This window comes from Eucalyptus grandis, chromosome 11, assembly GCF_016545825.1.
Source record: "Eucalyptus grandis isolate ANBG69807.140 chromosome 11, ASM1654582v1, whole genome shotgun sequence".
NCBI lineage: Eukaryota > Viridiplantae > Streptophyta > Magnoliopsida > Myrtales > Myrtaceae > Eucalyptus > Eucalyptus grandis.
The window spans coordinates 31,828,319-31,843,641 of NC_052622.1; the positions used below are offsets into that span (position 1 = coordinate 31,828,319).

The 15,323-nt window shown below is 41.4% G+C and overlaps 1 protein-coding gene across 1 annotated transcript; it reads left to right on the plus strand.

Annotated features, from left to right (window-relative positions):
- Positions 1-10,207: 10,207 nt before the first annotated feature.
- Positions 10,208-14,872, plus strand: LOC104425949 (probable pectate lyase 12). The gene is made up of 5 exons (XM_010038833.3): positions 10,208-10,614; positions 11,270-11,730; positions 12,426-12,868; positions 13,611-13,819; positions 14,574-14,872. Exons 1-5 carry the CDS (start codon positions 10,481-10,483, stop codon positions 14,725-14,727), a joined length of 1,401 nt encoding a protein of 466 aa, XP_010037135.2. The 5' UTR covers positions 10,208-10,480; the 3' UTR covers positions 14,728-14,872.
- Positions 14,873-15,323: the final 451 nt, after the last annotated feature.

Here is a 15,323-nt window from a genome sequence, read left to right on the forward strand (position 1 = left end):
TAGTTCTAGGTGGAGCTCTCTTCCTTTACAAGGTTCAAGACAAATTAATTCCATTGCTTTATCAAGTCAAATCAAAGTGGAGGACACACATAACTTATAAAAATGCCTCAATGGAAATATATGTAGTAAAAATGGGTACTACCAATATGATTAGATAGAAAATTTCTGATTTTGTTAAGTTCAAATATTTATTTGGAAGTGACTTAATGTAAGTTGAATATAGATCTATGTTATCCTAATAAGTCATTGCTGCCTAATTGAGGATAGAAAAATTTATCTGCTATTGAATTTGAAGTGGCTAGCACTTGCTAGTGAATAGTTGATGACGTCAAGTGTAATAGTCAAGCGTAACTCCTCAATGTGGTGGCCAATCGGGGGTGATCGTGAATAACCTCACAAGACCTTGGTCCTATAATACGAACTTAAGAAGTCACAAGTTCCCTCATTCAAATCTCTAACGTCATCATTGGTGTTTGCCAATACACAAAATGAATTTCTTACTTGACATGTCAAAATGGATACTCCATCAGGAATCTATGCTAAAGTAAATTAAAAAAATTTAGTCCAGAAAAAAATTATTTAATTTCTGTTCAAATATTAATATAATAAGAAACTTACGTTAGGAAAGTTGATGAAAAAGAACACATTCCGTTAAACATAAATGAAGGATGAGTATATCTTCAAACGAATTATACGTACAATGCCCTAAGGACGATTGTACACAAACTACATCCAATAGAATGTGTGCTGAATTTGGTCTCTTGGAAATTGTCTCGCACCATGATACGGAAGATAAACTATCATCATTGTCCTCTCATTCATGTTGGGCACATTTGACTGGAATTAATTTTTATAATAACCAATCATGCTTGTAAACAGTCGTTTTCACAGTTTTCTCTATCAAGCTGCACTCGTCTTCCATAATTCGTTGGCTAGTACTATACATGGACCCATATGATATCATGAACGAACATGAGGTCAGTATGTCACGAGTTATGATAGCAAAATTGGAAAATGTGAAATTGTGGTCTTCCACCATTACAAAATGTTAGTGTTGTAACTTTGGATAACTACCAATCACGTCTTCAATCACCATAGCAGCATCTTATCCACGTTACCCACTTTCTTTCTCAACTTCTCACGGTCACTCATCCACTTTGCCATTTGCTCTACAATAAGATCATCTTCACAAGTCATTGACAGGATGAACGGTTTCAAGTTCCGTACAGATTCTATTTGAAATTTGAAAACTATCCATTGTAACATATTTCATAATTTTTTGAATCTAAAACCTACTCTACATATTCAAGAACCTCAAATCCACCATGTCATAGCTTTTAAGATTGATTCTAGGATCTATTCAGGTTTCATTTATTCTCTTAACCTTTAATGACTATCATTTGCTACATCCAATTATCACAACTCATGTTTAAACATACGAAGAATATGGAACGTGAACAAAATAAAAGTCTCAATCATATATATCGCCTAATATGGAAGCTCAAACTAGCATATTGCACACTCATCATTGAATGCCGTGAAATATTGCCGGATTTTGCAAAGACATATAAACAAGAAAAACACAAACTTGTACATGGTTCCTACTCGTTGGAACAAGTTTCTTGATATTTAAAACTTGGAACCTATTCTAAATACTCTAGAACTTGGAACCAGATTTATTTCCATTGATCTAGTCTTTGAATTCTCGTTTTACCCTGAAATCATGCTCACCCCTAGTAATTAATCCCCGGGCCCATATGGTCACATGGGCAATTCGGCCTCATAAAATAATTTGGACTTGAACTAGCCCATTAAGGTCTATACACTCAGCTTAGCCGAAGCATAACTTGCTACCCAAGAGATCATGCCTAGCTAGGCCCATGCCAAGCATGGGTTCTATAATGGCCCTAACTCCATCTCTAGGGTCACAAGCGATATGAGTTATTTTCATGAGGTCCCAGGCTCATTGTTGTCCCGATTTTTTTTAATCTTGTTTATAGGCACATGTGGATATGTGAACAAACAAACTTCCTAAACAAATAACAGTTAGAAGACTGGGACATACATCACACATAATACACTGTTTTATATTATAAAAGTACATTTACAAACCCTTTCTCTATGGGTCATCTTTCCTTTTTACATCACACCACAAGTTTCCACATAAGCTAGAGGAATTCTTGTTTCCTCTACTGTGATTGTAACTCCCAAACTGACGTGAGACTTCTATATCTATAAGTCTAAAACATAAATGAGTGAGTTGGAGAACTCATTAAATAAAACCCCTAATTCTCTATTAGAATGATATTTATCATCAAAATCTAGTTGGTATAGCACTTGCAATATAATATCGATGACGAAATAATAACAAACTTATTACTACACCTCAACTGCATGCAGATGTCTATTATAGCATACTTCGATGCATGCTTACCTCCAGCTTATCAATAAACACATCAACATGTCATACTTATGCATGTATCAGCATGCATAAAAGATCCATCTAACTTTGTCCTAGCTCAAGCAAGCTCTTTCAACTAGATTGAGACTTCTAGCTTCATGCTAGGCTTCCTAGCTCAACCAGGGCAACTCGGCTCAATGGAAATTTCTCGGAGCTAACTTTCCAAGGCTTCCGAGCTCAAACCCAGGCATCACATTCTCATGAATGAGGTAACGTAACATATCGTTTGGGTTAGAAGCGTGCTCCCGAACCATCCCTCATCCCAACCCAGTATTGTCATCTTCGGGGTGTGCTCTTAGACCATCCCTTTTAAGGATTTGCCCTTAATATAGCCTAGATGCGTTTATAGCATTTATCTTCCTCTTTGTGACTATAAATCATATATCACACAAGTTGGTTTCTTTATCTTTCCTCTCAATCGACGAATACAAGGCCCGAGAGAGTGCTCATTCAAGTGTGTGTGCCATGATTCTCATTACTATATTATACAATATGCGAGGCACAATTCTTGGCTTGTGGCTTTAACCACACTCGTAGGTCGACCTCATAACAAGTAAGACTTGGAACCAGTACTCTTCAATGTAGTACTAAGACCTCGTGAGCTTGGGCGATCCTCATACCAAACGAGCCTTGGAACCAGCACACCTCAATGCCAATCTAAGACCTCATAGCCTTAGGTGATCCCCGCACCAAACGAAATCTGGAATTGGCACACCTCAATACTGATCCATGGCCTCGTGGGCTTACGCCATTACAACTTGACGTTGATTCCCAGCCGAGTGAACCTTAACCTCATCCCAAGGCGTCAACGCACTCCCACGTGCAAATATGAGCAAATCATTAAAAAGAACATTATAACATATATATATATAGTACATAAGTGAGCACGCAATTAAACTCAACGATGTATCTTATCACCCTAGTCTAGAGTTAAGAATTCTACTTATATACAAAGCCATGAGGAAATCGATTGTCAATATGTACACAAACTAAGCTCGAATAAGAGTGCAACTAAGTCCAAGCAATGTGACTCACGGTTTGAATTGACACCTCTGAATGTCGATCTAAGGCTGAGTGAGACCTATCTCTGATCTAGAGCGCACTAGTAATGCTTTCAGCTACTGGACTCTCACCATCTAGGGTGATCTCTCAACCCCTTACCTCGGAGATTGATTAAAAATTCATAAATCATCCCAATTCAACTTAGGAATGTAAATATGTGAACAATTAATCATTAACATGCATAAAACTAAGTACGAGCATATATACAACTAAACTCGGCGACGTAAGTTATTGCCTTGACCAAGAGTTAGAGATTCTAATTACATATAATGGCATGAGAAAACTAATCGACAACATATATACAAACTAAGCGCGAATGAGAGTGCAATCATGTCCGAGCAACGTGACTCACGACTTGAACCGACACCTCTCAATGCCTATCTAAGGCCAATCAAGAACCGTCCGTGACCTAGGGCGCAATTCGGCTTAGGAATGTAAACACGTGAATAATCAGTCATCAACATGCATAAAACTAAGTACGAGTGTGTACACAAGTAAACTCTATGACGTAGGTTATTGCCTTAGTCAATAGTTATGGATTCTACTTACTTTCGATGAACCTCGTTGAACTAGATATGGTTTTACCAAGAGAGGGCCGTCCAGGGAGGCGATGGGCAAGCAAAGCCAAGAGGGAGGAACGAAGCATGTAAGGAGAGGAGGAAGAGGAAGTAAGCCAAGGGTGAGAGTGAATAGGGTGGTTCTTCTATTTATAGGCTCAAATCTCATCATTACTTATCCAAATGACCCAATAGGTTTGCTTGAGGTGGCATGCCTATTTGGAAGAGGTGGCATCCTAAAGCCTGGGGGAAAACACTTGTTAACCTTCTTAATGCACCACATACCATGCCATTATGACTTGATCTACTTATTCTCCAGGGAAAATCTTATGCTAATGATGATCGTGTCTTTCATGGATACTTAAGCCAATGACTTACCATTCTTATTAAGGCTTGGATATTTATCACATGCCTATTTCAAGACTTGCTCTCCATGTTAAAGCCTTTTAGTATCTTCTATGGACACCTAAGCTTATGAGTCACCATTGTCATCATAACTTGGCTAACTTGCTCTCCAAGCAAGATCTTAGGTGAATCTCTAATAGCCACCTAAGCTAGTGATTCACCTTCCTCATTTAATGCCAAAGATATGGTAATCATGAAGCTCGAATTTTTTGGCACATGTTTCATGCACTTACTTGTTCATTAAGCTAAGCATTTTAAAACATTCTATTTTATTCTCTGCCAAGGAATAAGGCAAATATGGGAAATAGACCATTGGAAATACAAATGGGACAAAACAAGCTCTTTTCTGGTGCGTTTGGTTGGACTTTTTGGGAAAACTTTAGGAAAAATGCAAAGGATTTTGAGTTAAAGGAGTTTTCAAAAATGCAAATTGTGTTTGGTAAATTGTAGTTTGAAAGTCAATTGTGAAGTACCTTTGTGCAAAATAGTGTTTGGAGAGATAAATTTACAAATGACTTTGGTGATTAATAAAAAATAAAAAGTTGGCTGACGAGGCAGGCGACCACCAGGGGCCTCAGGCAACCCCCGGAGATGACCAGTGAAGGCCACTTGGGGTCGAGCGAACTCCAGCGAGGGCCACCTAGGGTCAAGCGACAGCCGGTGACCCTTCACAGAGGTTGCTCGACCCAGATCTGGGTCCGTCGAAGGTCGTGTGACCTCGTGACGACCAGATCTAGGTTGCACAACCTCTAGTGCCGGCGTGACCTAGATCTAGGTCGCTAAAGGTCTCGCGCCTGGGTCGTGTGACCAGATCGTGTGGCCTAGATACTCGCTGAAGGTCGCGTGACCCACCGGCAATGGTTGTCGTGACCGTCACCGGCCTTTTGCTAGTCCGTCGGCCGCCCTCAGCAGCCTACACAATATGAATGTACGAAGAAGATGAACAACTCAACGAAAAAGATGAATAGTAGAATAAAGGGCAAAGCCAAAGAAGGCTGGCTTTGGCTCAATAAGGTTTCCAAAATTCTTCCCAAACATCTAATACTTGGCCAAAAGGCCTTTAGGTATCCAAAGGTACTTGGGAAAGCAGTTCCCAAACGTAGCCTTCGTGTACAACTCCTACCGACCATTTCAACACACTCGAGATTTGTGGTAAAGCCACCTTGGTTTGCTTATTTTAGGCAAAAATGCCTACTTTGGTTAGGTTGGTGACCCAAGGCATGGGCTTTATGGCTGGCCCTTAGGCCAACACTGGCTGAGTAGACCGGTCCCAAGCTGACCCCGGGTTGTGATGTGGTTGTGTGGGATTGATCAATTTGTGACCAACACACAGTTGCACCAGGTTAAATCATGGTCGTTCACTGACGGTACATGTTCAATCAGAATCACCTGAGACCAAAACATGACCTCTCATAATTGATCCATGATTGCCCCTCGATCTTTGGTGGTACATGACCATCCGTTGATTAACCCTTATGGTCGAGCAATCGTCCATTGGTCGAACAACTTGGGTCCACTTGCATGGTTATTGGATTGGTCTGTGACTAATCCCTTGATTAATCTATGGCCGCTTCTTTGATCAACACATGGTTACCCTTGGTTACCCTTCAGATTGGGCCGATCAGTCCATGGCCAATCCTTACTATTGACACATTGAACTCATAGCCATTTCTCATGAGATCGGAAATCATAGATGCTATAGGCCCAATCATGTCTAGCGGCCAAGCCCATTTAGCCATCCCCCTATGCACTTGACCACAATGACGTGTACAATGGAGACGTTAGTGGAACCAAATAGACGCCATGTATTTAAACAAAATTGGTGTAGCCTAATTAAGGTTTTTATTCATTCTTTTTAGATAATAGTGAAACAGGAAGAATCTAGCTTCAAGTTGAGTGCGCAAATTAGGATTCCAGATCGTTGATTTTAAACTAATTTGTGGATTTCAGGTGTGAAACTAGATTAGAATGTCGAGTGGGTTTCCAAATTATCAATTTCAAAAAGAGTTGAACAGATAACCGTTATAATTGACACGGAATAAGGTTGTTTTGGCTTGGATGACATGTCAGATGACCATTAGCCAATGAACTTCTTGGACGGAAAAGTCAAAGGTGAATTGTTTTTTTTTTTTTTTTCCATCCCTCAAGCAAAGGTCATGCCCTTCTTTGGGATTGTTTGAAAATGTGAAAGTTATTTTTATACCGATAGGATAAGTTTGTGGTTGTCTTTATTTCTAGAGTAAAACTTCGTGCTTCCTATTTGGGTCGTTTGAAAGTGAGGTTATTTTTGTCTGAAGCATAACTTCGGAAGTTTCATATGTTTTTCCTACCATGAAGCGCAACAGAGTTTGTTTACGTAGCTCTACCTTTGCTGTGTCTTAACCTTTATTCCTTCCCTCTTGCAATGGCAATCTCGAGCTGCATCTTGTTTAATCTCTTCCTAAAATCCTAGTAGCTAATTTCTGAACTCCCCCGATCGATCTTCTGGTCCTCCAAAAATTCTTTTCCTCCGAAAGACTCTTGAGCCTGCCTTTGGGGTAGTCTATCCTGCCGATAGAATATCTTTCTTTAGTTCCTTTTTTTTTTAAGTGGGTCAGATTATGTCAATCAGAAAAGAGGCAGTTGGTGGGCACTCTTGTTTAATCTATTTTATTAATGTACACTGGTTTTGTCCGAGAGAAGTTATTGTGAGCCTCGGCTTTTTGCGAGAAACAAGAAAGATAAATTTAGGAATCTATGTGCAGATGTTTTCCTGGGAATATGTTCGAGATTGCCCACCCTGTGTCCTTCATGATTTCTCAGCTTTGCATCTTATACCTTTGGGTTGACAATTTGAAGGTGCGTGCTCAATACGGCAATTACTACATAGAAATCAACTTAACCACGTAAGCAAGTAGATAGCAAAATGCAGTTTGGTCAAAAAACGAACGGGAAATAACAGAAGATAGGAGACTAAAGTCACATTGTTCTGATTAAAACTCTGTTTTTTTTATGATAACGTGCCATCATGCATTTTCCATAAAAAAACAACTTTCATCATTTCCCTTTTTATTCTAGCGAATAAATTTCTCGAGGTTATTTTCACTGACTTAATTAGTGTGTCTCACAGCCATTTAGAATATGGGCATTATATGAGTAAAAAAAATACTACCTTTAGTGCAAAATGCTCATAGTTTTAGTTTCCTACTCATTGTTAGTATTCTTTATTTTGCTTGATTTTGTTACTTTCTTGCGTCACCAATTTCCCAAACTTCTATATTCTAATTGTCCATGTACAAACTTTTGATTGTGTAAAGTTATAAACAATTCACCCACCGATGGGCAGTTGAATTGGTTCGGCTTTGAGGACTTCATCGCAAAGGTCTTAGGATTGAAACTCCGCAGCTGCTAACATGTCTTAAATGAGGGATCATGGTGGTGGGATCCTGTGCTAGTTTCCCATGAGGTATAGGGGCCCAGTCTTTCGGTGCCGTCTGGGCACGAGGGTTCCATAGTGGAGGATTTTGATTAGTTCAAATTTGTTGTGCCTTTTAAATATAATCAAATTTGAATTATTTTCTTGGGCGGCGAAACTTTTCTATTTTTCATGTTAAGGGTTTGTTTTTTGCTGGAGATAAAATATCCAAGTCCGACCGCAATGTTGGACTTCTTAATAAGCCACACGGTGGTCGTCTTCTTTGGGTTTTCCAGTGGCAAATGAATTTCTTCATAAATAAATCGCACGAGGAAGCCCTTGAATGTGTGGAGAACACTTGAATATATGAGTAATTATAACTCTAATTCCCTAATTATTGATGAATTATTTACTGTTAACTCCTCTCGTAGAGTAAGTATCGACATTCAGACCGAACCACGTAAATTTCTAATGTCTATTATAATTCCTCACTTATTACTTTGCTAATCTCTTGTTGATTTGATTGTAAGATTATATCATTTTCCGCGTTAATTTTACAATAACCATCACGCTATTCATCATCACCTTTGCCAACGACACCTCTTCGTGAGCATCATAACACCAAGACCATTGCAATCTCTCTCTCTCTCTCTCTCTCTCTCTCTCTCTCTTAATTGACTTGCTAAATTTTGGTCTTTTTCTCCTCTCTTGCTAGTTATAGATCGTTGCTCGGGCCGAAGAACGCCAAAATCAGCGACCACTTCAAGGTGATCAGTGTCCCCAGGCAAAAGCTACCACCATTGCTACGATCACTGTAGTGGCCAGACTAAAAAATACTCGCGTCTATAGCCAAAGCATTCCCAATTTTTGTGCATGCGCTCGTATTTTTTTAATTAATCCTAAAATTTTCATCTTCCTAGTTTTGACCTATCCTATTTATACGCACCTAGCGATCAAGTCGGAGCTCAGTTTCATAGCTAATATAATACATGGTCGATTACCAAATAAGAAAGAGAATTTATAAACGACAGTTCCTATCTTAATTTGGATGACCAAAATGCAACGTAAAGATAAAAAGCTCCCGACTCGTTACTAGCTCCCCCGTAAAAGTGAAACAGGACAAATTACTTTAAACCATCCTTCCTAACCTCAGGAGCAAAAGTCAAGTGGTACCATTTGTCCAAGATTCTTTTAAAAAAATAAAATAAAATAAAATAAAAAGGAAAAGAGAAGGCTAAAAAGGTCAAGAGTATCATGGCGGCCGCTCAGTTATTATTAACTGCGTTACCCAACTTTGTACATTACACAGAGATTTTGCAAGGAATCTATCAATAATGAAGAGACGTGCAATGAATGGGAATTTACTCCGCGGCCATGTTAAGCAACAGCGACGAACAAAGTGGTTGTCCTTATTGGGTAAGGGAGCCGTCCATCCTTCACGAGATCATGGGATTGATTCGCGTCGTGAACAAATTTCTTAATTCACATCGCTTTAACTTTTGTGTAGAAAAATTTCATTAATGTTAGCATCTTGATAGATTTGTAACGACGGATTTGCCAATCTTGTCGCCAATGATTTTTGTTACTAGCGACAATCGAACCTTCCTTTTAAGAAACAATCATGTTAACGAGTGTCTTATGGCCTTGTTAAGTAATAGTATCACTCAAATTTTATAATTTCGATTGTTTTCATGTCATGCATAATTAGTGCATTTGAATTATTTCAAGTGAAGTATTTATTAAAGGTACCATTTGCAATCATCAATAGGAGTATGCAAAATAGAATGTCTGAGTTAAGAATCGTTCGGACCGAACAGGACAGTGGTTCAAGTGAAAACAAGACCAGATTGTCGATGTATATTATCTCTTTTTTTTAAAATTTCTAAAAAAAAATAAAAGTGACCAACTTTCTTTTTATTTATTCATAATAGAGGTATCAAGTAGTAAGAGAAAAAAGAGTGACCGGTTCTAAAAGACTGGATCAGAACCGGACCGGGATTGATCATCTGGAAAAAAACCCAAAGAAAACAACAGGAGCATCTCTGTAATTTAAGGTCCGCGAAAAACTGACCTCTCCGAACGGCCGCTAGAAGAGAGACTAGTTCCCTCGAGACCACCCCAACTGTCAGTGCTTTTGAAGGCTCGATGCCGCTCCCCGTCTGTCCGTCTGTCCGTCTGTCCCTCCCTCTCTCTTCCTCTCTGTTCCTCTCTCTCTCTACTGTGTCTTTGCAGAGGGTCCATCATCCATTGCCATTTGCTCCAACACTGTAATCATATTTCCATTTTCTTTCAAGATTCACTTAATCGATTTGACACAGAGAGAGAGGCAGAGAGAGAGGGGGAGAGACAGGAAAGGTGGAAAAGCGAAGCCTCTCTCCCCTCTTTTCTCCTCTCTGTTAACACGCCCGCGCATCCTCCTCTCTCGGGTCTCGGGTTTAACAACACTAATCGCGCTTGCTTTACGGGAATGCGCTTGTCAAACTCAACTGTAGAACCTGAGTAACTCCAAAAGAGTAAAGCGAAAGACTCGCCCCGCTGGAGTGAACTAACCCCGTTCCCTCTGCTCTCCTCCTCCCTCCCTCCCTCCTGGGGTCTTGCATAATGCTGCTTCGCTCGACCTACATTGTGCTGTCATGGCTCCTCAGCTCCATTTCTCCCGCTAGAATGGCAATGCTCAACCTCACCCTCCCCGGTCAGCACCCGGATCCGGAGTCCGTCGTCCATGACGTGCATAGGTCCGTTTCTGCTCTGTCCTGTGTTCCCTCGTGCTGCTCTGAGGCCTTCCGAGCTCTGTTTCTGGGCCTCTTTTCTTCAGAGGGGCTGTGTCCGAGTTTAGAGATGGGAAAGACAAGTTCAAAGCTTGGTTCTAGCTGCATTGATCTTGCACTGTTGGTTTTTTCCTTAGAAATGCCTTTTGGGTTCTCATTTTTCCCACCTTTACTTTGGGATAAGGGTCTCGTTTAGGGTTTAGGCCATCATTCTGAGAGGAGGGGTCGACTGAACTCGCTGGTCCCATATTTGGGTTTCCTCCACAAAGCGAAAACCAGCTTGCACTGGCCTGAGAAAACGCACCTCTTCTAGAAATGCGCGTTCGTGTGCTTCGCTCTGTTTCGTTTTCCATGAAGAAAAATCAAACCTTTTGCTGCATTTCGTGTTCCCATTCCTCAAATGACTCTAATTTTTTTTTTTTTTTTTTTTTTTGCACAGCCTCAAATGACTCTAGTTTAAGCTCCTCTACTGTTATCCTTCTTTATTTTCGCCTTTACATTTTACGCCCACCTTCATAAAGATTTTCTTGTGTTTGTTTTAGTAAGGTTAAGTAAAATCACTTTGACTAAACAACGATAGTTACATTGTCTTATTTTTTAAGTTATTTATGAAAATGCGCAGGAGAGTGAATGCTTCCATGACTAGAAGGCTAATGCTGGACACGATGGAGAGCGACGAGGCCTCGTGCCTGACCGGCAACCCAATCGACGACTGCTGGAAGTGCGACCCGGACTGGGCCAACAACCGGCAGCGGCTCGCCGACTGCGCCATCGGGTTCGGCCAGTACGCGCTGGGCGGCAAGAACGGCGACATATACATCGTCACCGACTCGTCGGACGACGACGCCGTGAGCCCAAAGCCGGGCACGCTGCGGTACGCGGTGATCCAGGAGGAGCCGCTGTGGATCGTCTTCCCGGCCAACATGCTGATCAGGCTGTCGCAGGAGCTCATCTTCAACAGCTACAAGACCCTCGACGGCCGCGGCGTGAACGTCCACATCACCGGTGGCGGATGCATCACGTTGCAGTACATCAGCAACGTCATCATACACAACATCCACGTGCACGACTGTCATCCGTCAGGTAAATGAACGAATTGAAACCACAATTTCATGAATTCTTTACGCGCTTCTTCGGTCATCAATTTCGAATTCCTTTTAGCAAGAAAGTTCAGATACTCGCGATGATGAAAAATAGGAGCGAGCGTACAATGACATCCAAACACTAAAAAGTGGGGTATGTAGAAACGTCATTTCCATGCTAATAATTAAGGTTCTCGCCCTGTGACTGGGGTAAAGTCCGTCGCTAATTTGGCAAATGTGCCAGGACGGAAACATGGACTGACGTTGTATTTGACCTTTTCGACCGGAGGGTATGACTCCAGTGGCTAATGGGGCCTGTACTATCGCCATCAAGTCTGATGACTAGTATTTTTCTTGTTCTTTCCTCGATTTAAGACTGCATTTTAATCGTTGGAAAGGACGAGGTAGAAATTGTAGACATGAATTTCCTTGGTTTGGTCTCTGTCGTTACATAGGGTTTTGAGACTCCTGGTAAACTTGTCAGATCATTTAGGAGCTGGACCATTCGTGTCGATTGAGTGAGACTATACCACCAACCTTTCAATGCACATTTTGGTCCTGCCTCGTTGGGGCCCCCTGTAAGGCATCCTAAGAGAAAGCACTCAATGGTGCGCTGAAAAGAGTAATGTGATTGTAAAATTTGGGTCATGAAGAAAGGTCTTGTTAACGAGCGCTTTTGTTCGCCAACTTTGGCAGGGGAGGCGAACGTGCGGTCGAGCCCCACCCACTGGGGGTTTCGGACGATGTCGGACGGCGACGGGATATCGTTATTCGGGGCGAAGGACATATGGATCGACCACTGCTCGCTCTCGCACTGCAAGGATGGCCTGATCGACGCGATCATGGGGTCCACGGCGATCACCATCTCCAACAACTACTTCTCCCACCACAACGAGGTGATGCTGCTCGGGCACAGCGACCAGTACCTGCCCGACTCCGGCATGCAAATCACCATCGCCTTCAACCACTTCGGCGAGAACCTGGTGCAGCGCATGCCCCGGTGCCGCCTCGGCTACATCCACGTCGTCAACAACGACTTCACGCAGTGGGAGATGTACGCCATCGGCGGCAGCGGCAACCCCACCATCAACAGCCAGGGGAACCGTTACATAGCCCCCTCTGACCGTAATGCCAAGGAGGTAACAAACTTTCTCTTCAGTGTATCTGTCCCACTCTCCAATTTAGTGATGGAAATGATTTATTATGGCCTATTGTTTATGTTATACATTAGTTTTATTTTCATTTCTTTTTGTTTGTTGGTGGAAAATGTGAGTTCTTTATTGTCTTATTCCCCATTCTCCGGCCTTTTTAAAAAAAAATCTTTTTAGCTTTGCAATTTCTTTAAAAAATAAATGTATATATTCATATGGAGCCTGAAATATTATATATTAATCGCCGCAAAGCCGTAAATCAAGCTCTTCTTTTTGTCGTCTAGGTGGGCTTCACTTTTCTTATGGAGCCTAGAAAGTCTAACCCCATTATAAGGGGGGAAGAAAGGGAGAAGTTTTCAAAACCCTAAATTAGCGGCGTGCTCGTAGCACGATTGGCTATATTTGGATTGCTGAGAATTTGATTGGATTAGCTCTTTCCACACAAGTTTCTTTTCATCATTTTGTATGAATTCTTTTATACTTTTAAAATTAGAATAACAATTAATTGATGATCACTAATCTAACTTTAACTTTTGTATGGCAGAATGTACATAGCCTATGCAACATACAAAAGTTCAAAATCAAGGGATTAACCCAATTTAGAATTTTTTTTCTCAACGGAGGCCGTTATCGCTCTTACGGCATTCGACCACTAAGCTAACCTCATTGGATTGAGCCGACGCAATTTTTTTTTTTTTTGACGAGGGTATTTCACTATTTTGTTCCTTAGGTGACAAAGCGTGTGGACACGGAACAATCAAAATGGAGGGACTGGAATTGGAGGTCGGAGGGGGACATACTGGTGAACGGGGCCTTCTTCGTGGCGTCGGGCGAGGGCTTGGAGGAAAGGTACGAGAAGGCATACAGTGTCGAGCCCAAATCGGCGGCCTACATTGATCTCATCACTTGGCACGCCGGCGTCCTCGGCGTTGGGGGCAGGTACTCTAACCCCTCATTCCATTCTCCCAATTCACTCTCTTCTTGTTTTGGTTTATTTCACAAATGGGTCGTTGAGCAAGGATTTTTAATCGTCTTTTACGTATTTCTACGATTTTATTTTGGAATCATGCGAACAATGAACCTAATTACGACAACTTCAACATCGGAATTGGTCCTCCTCTCACGGAACTTTTGTCGCCCACATTTGCCCCAAATCTTCCTTGCGTGCGCCCTTAACTTTGCTTCTTTTTCCTTTCTCTCTCCCCCTCTTTCTCCTCTTTTCTTTAGCATTTCCCTTTCTCTACAGTTGCTTCGACCGGCTGAGCGCTTTTGGGCCCTCAATCAATCACTAGAAAAGTTGACACAAGCAAGAAAATCATTGTTGGGTGGACAATATCAGTAGAATAAGCATACGCATCCGTTAGGAGATTTCCTTTAGTTAAGGCTGTCCAAGCACTTGGGTACGATTCTTTTTTAGCTTCGGATGATCATGGGTCCACCGCGTAGGTTCGGGGCTAATTTTTCGGATTATTGGGCTTTTTCCTTTCGATAAACTCACTTTCACCTCTGTCATTCTCTTTGTAAATAATCACTTGTTGACGAAGAAGAGCTATCATTTTACACGTGATCGGTAGAGTAATGATATTGCGTGTTTTAAGTTAGGCAAAGCCTGCCGTGCATTTCATGAGCAGCACCGTTTCAAGAGAACACGACACAGTAAATCTCTAATGTAATTTTTGGTGGGGGTGAGCAGGGACAACAACCTGGCAGAGTGGAATACGAGGGCCAAGTTTCAGGGGAGCGAAGCAGCCCGCCCGCCCTCGTCGATGTCCCCTCTCGTCGTCTTTCTCACGGCATTGTCTTGCCTCTTGCTTTTGTATGCTGACATTTTCGCATCAGGTTTGTAACCCCCAAGAAAACGAACAACTCCAACCAATTCTATCCTTCTTTTTATCCGATTGTGTTGATTGCATAATCGCAGGTTGCTGACATTTCTGTCATCGGAACAAAAGAAAGTTCTGAAATTGATGCAAATTGCTTAAGTCTTTTCTCCGTCTCTCTCTGCTCTGTTCTCATTCCGGATAGTGTTTCTGATCCGCCCATCTCCAGCATATGCCATATGCTCAACGCACGAGTATCCAGGGGAAAGAAAAGATCTCCATTCGTCTTTTACCGATCATACCCACTAATAAGGGAAGAAAACATCAACGACACATGCTACACCAGTGCAAGAGACATTGAATTGAGTATCACCATGCACCAAACCATCATTTCAAGAATCTCGGACAGAGTTAAAATTATTTCGGATGATGGTGGTCGATCGACACTCTTCCTTAATAATTTAGAAACTAGAGCTGGTTTTCCCAATAGAGATGGTTTGGCGGTCTATTATGTAGGAAGTGCATGACAACCAATAATTTCTATTTCATAAATGATTTTTCTATTTTAAACTTGTTTCTGGAATAGAAATCTGTTTGATAAATTTATTTCGTTTTTCTATTTA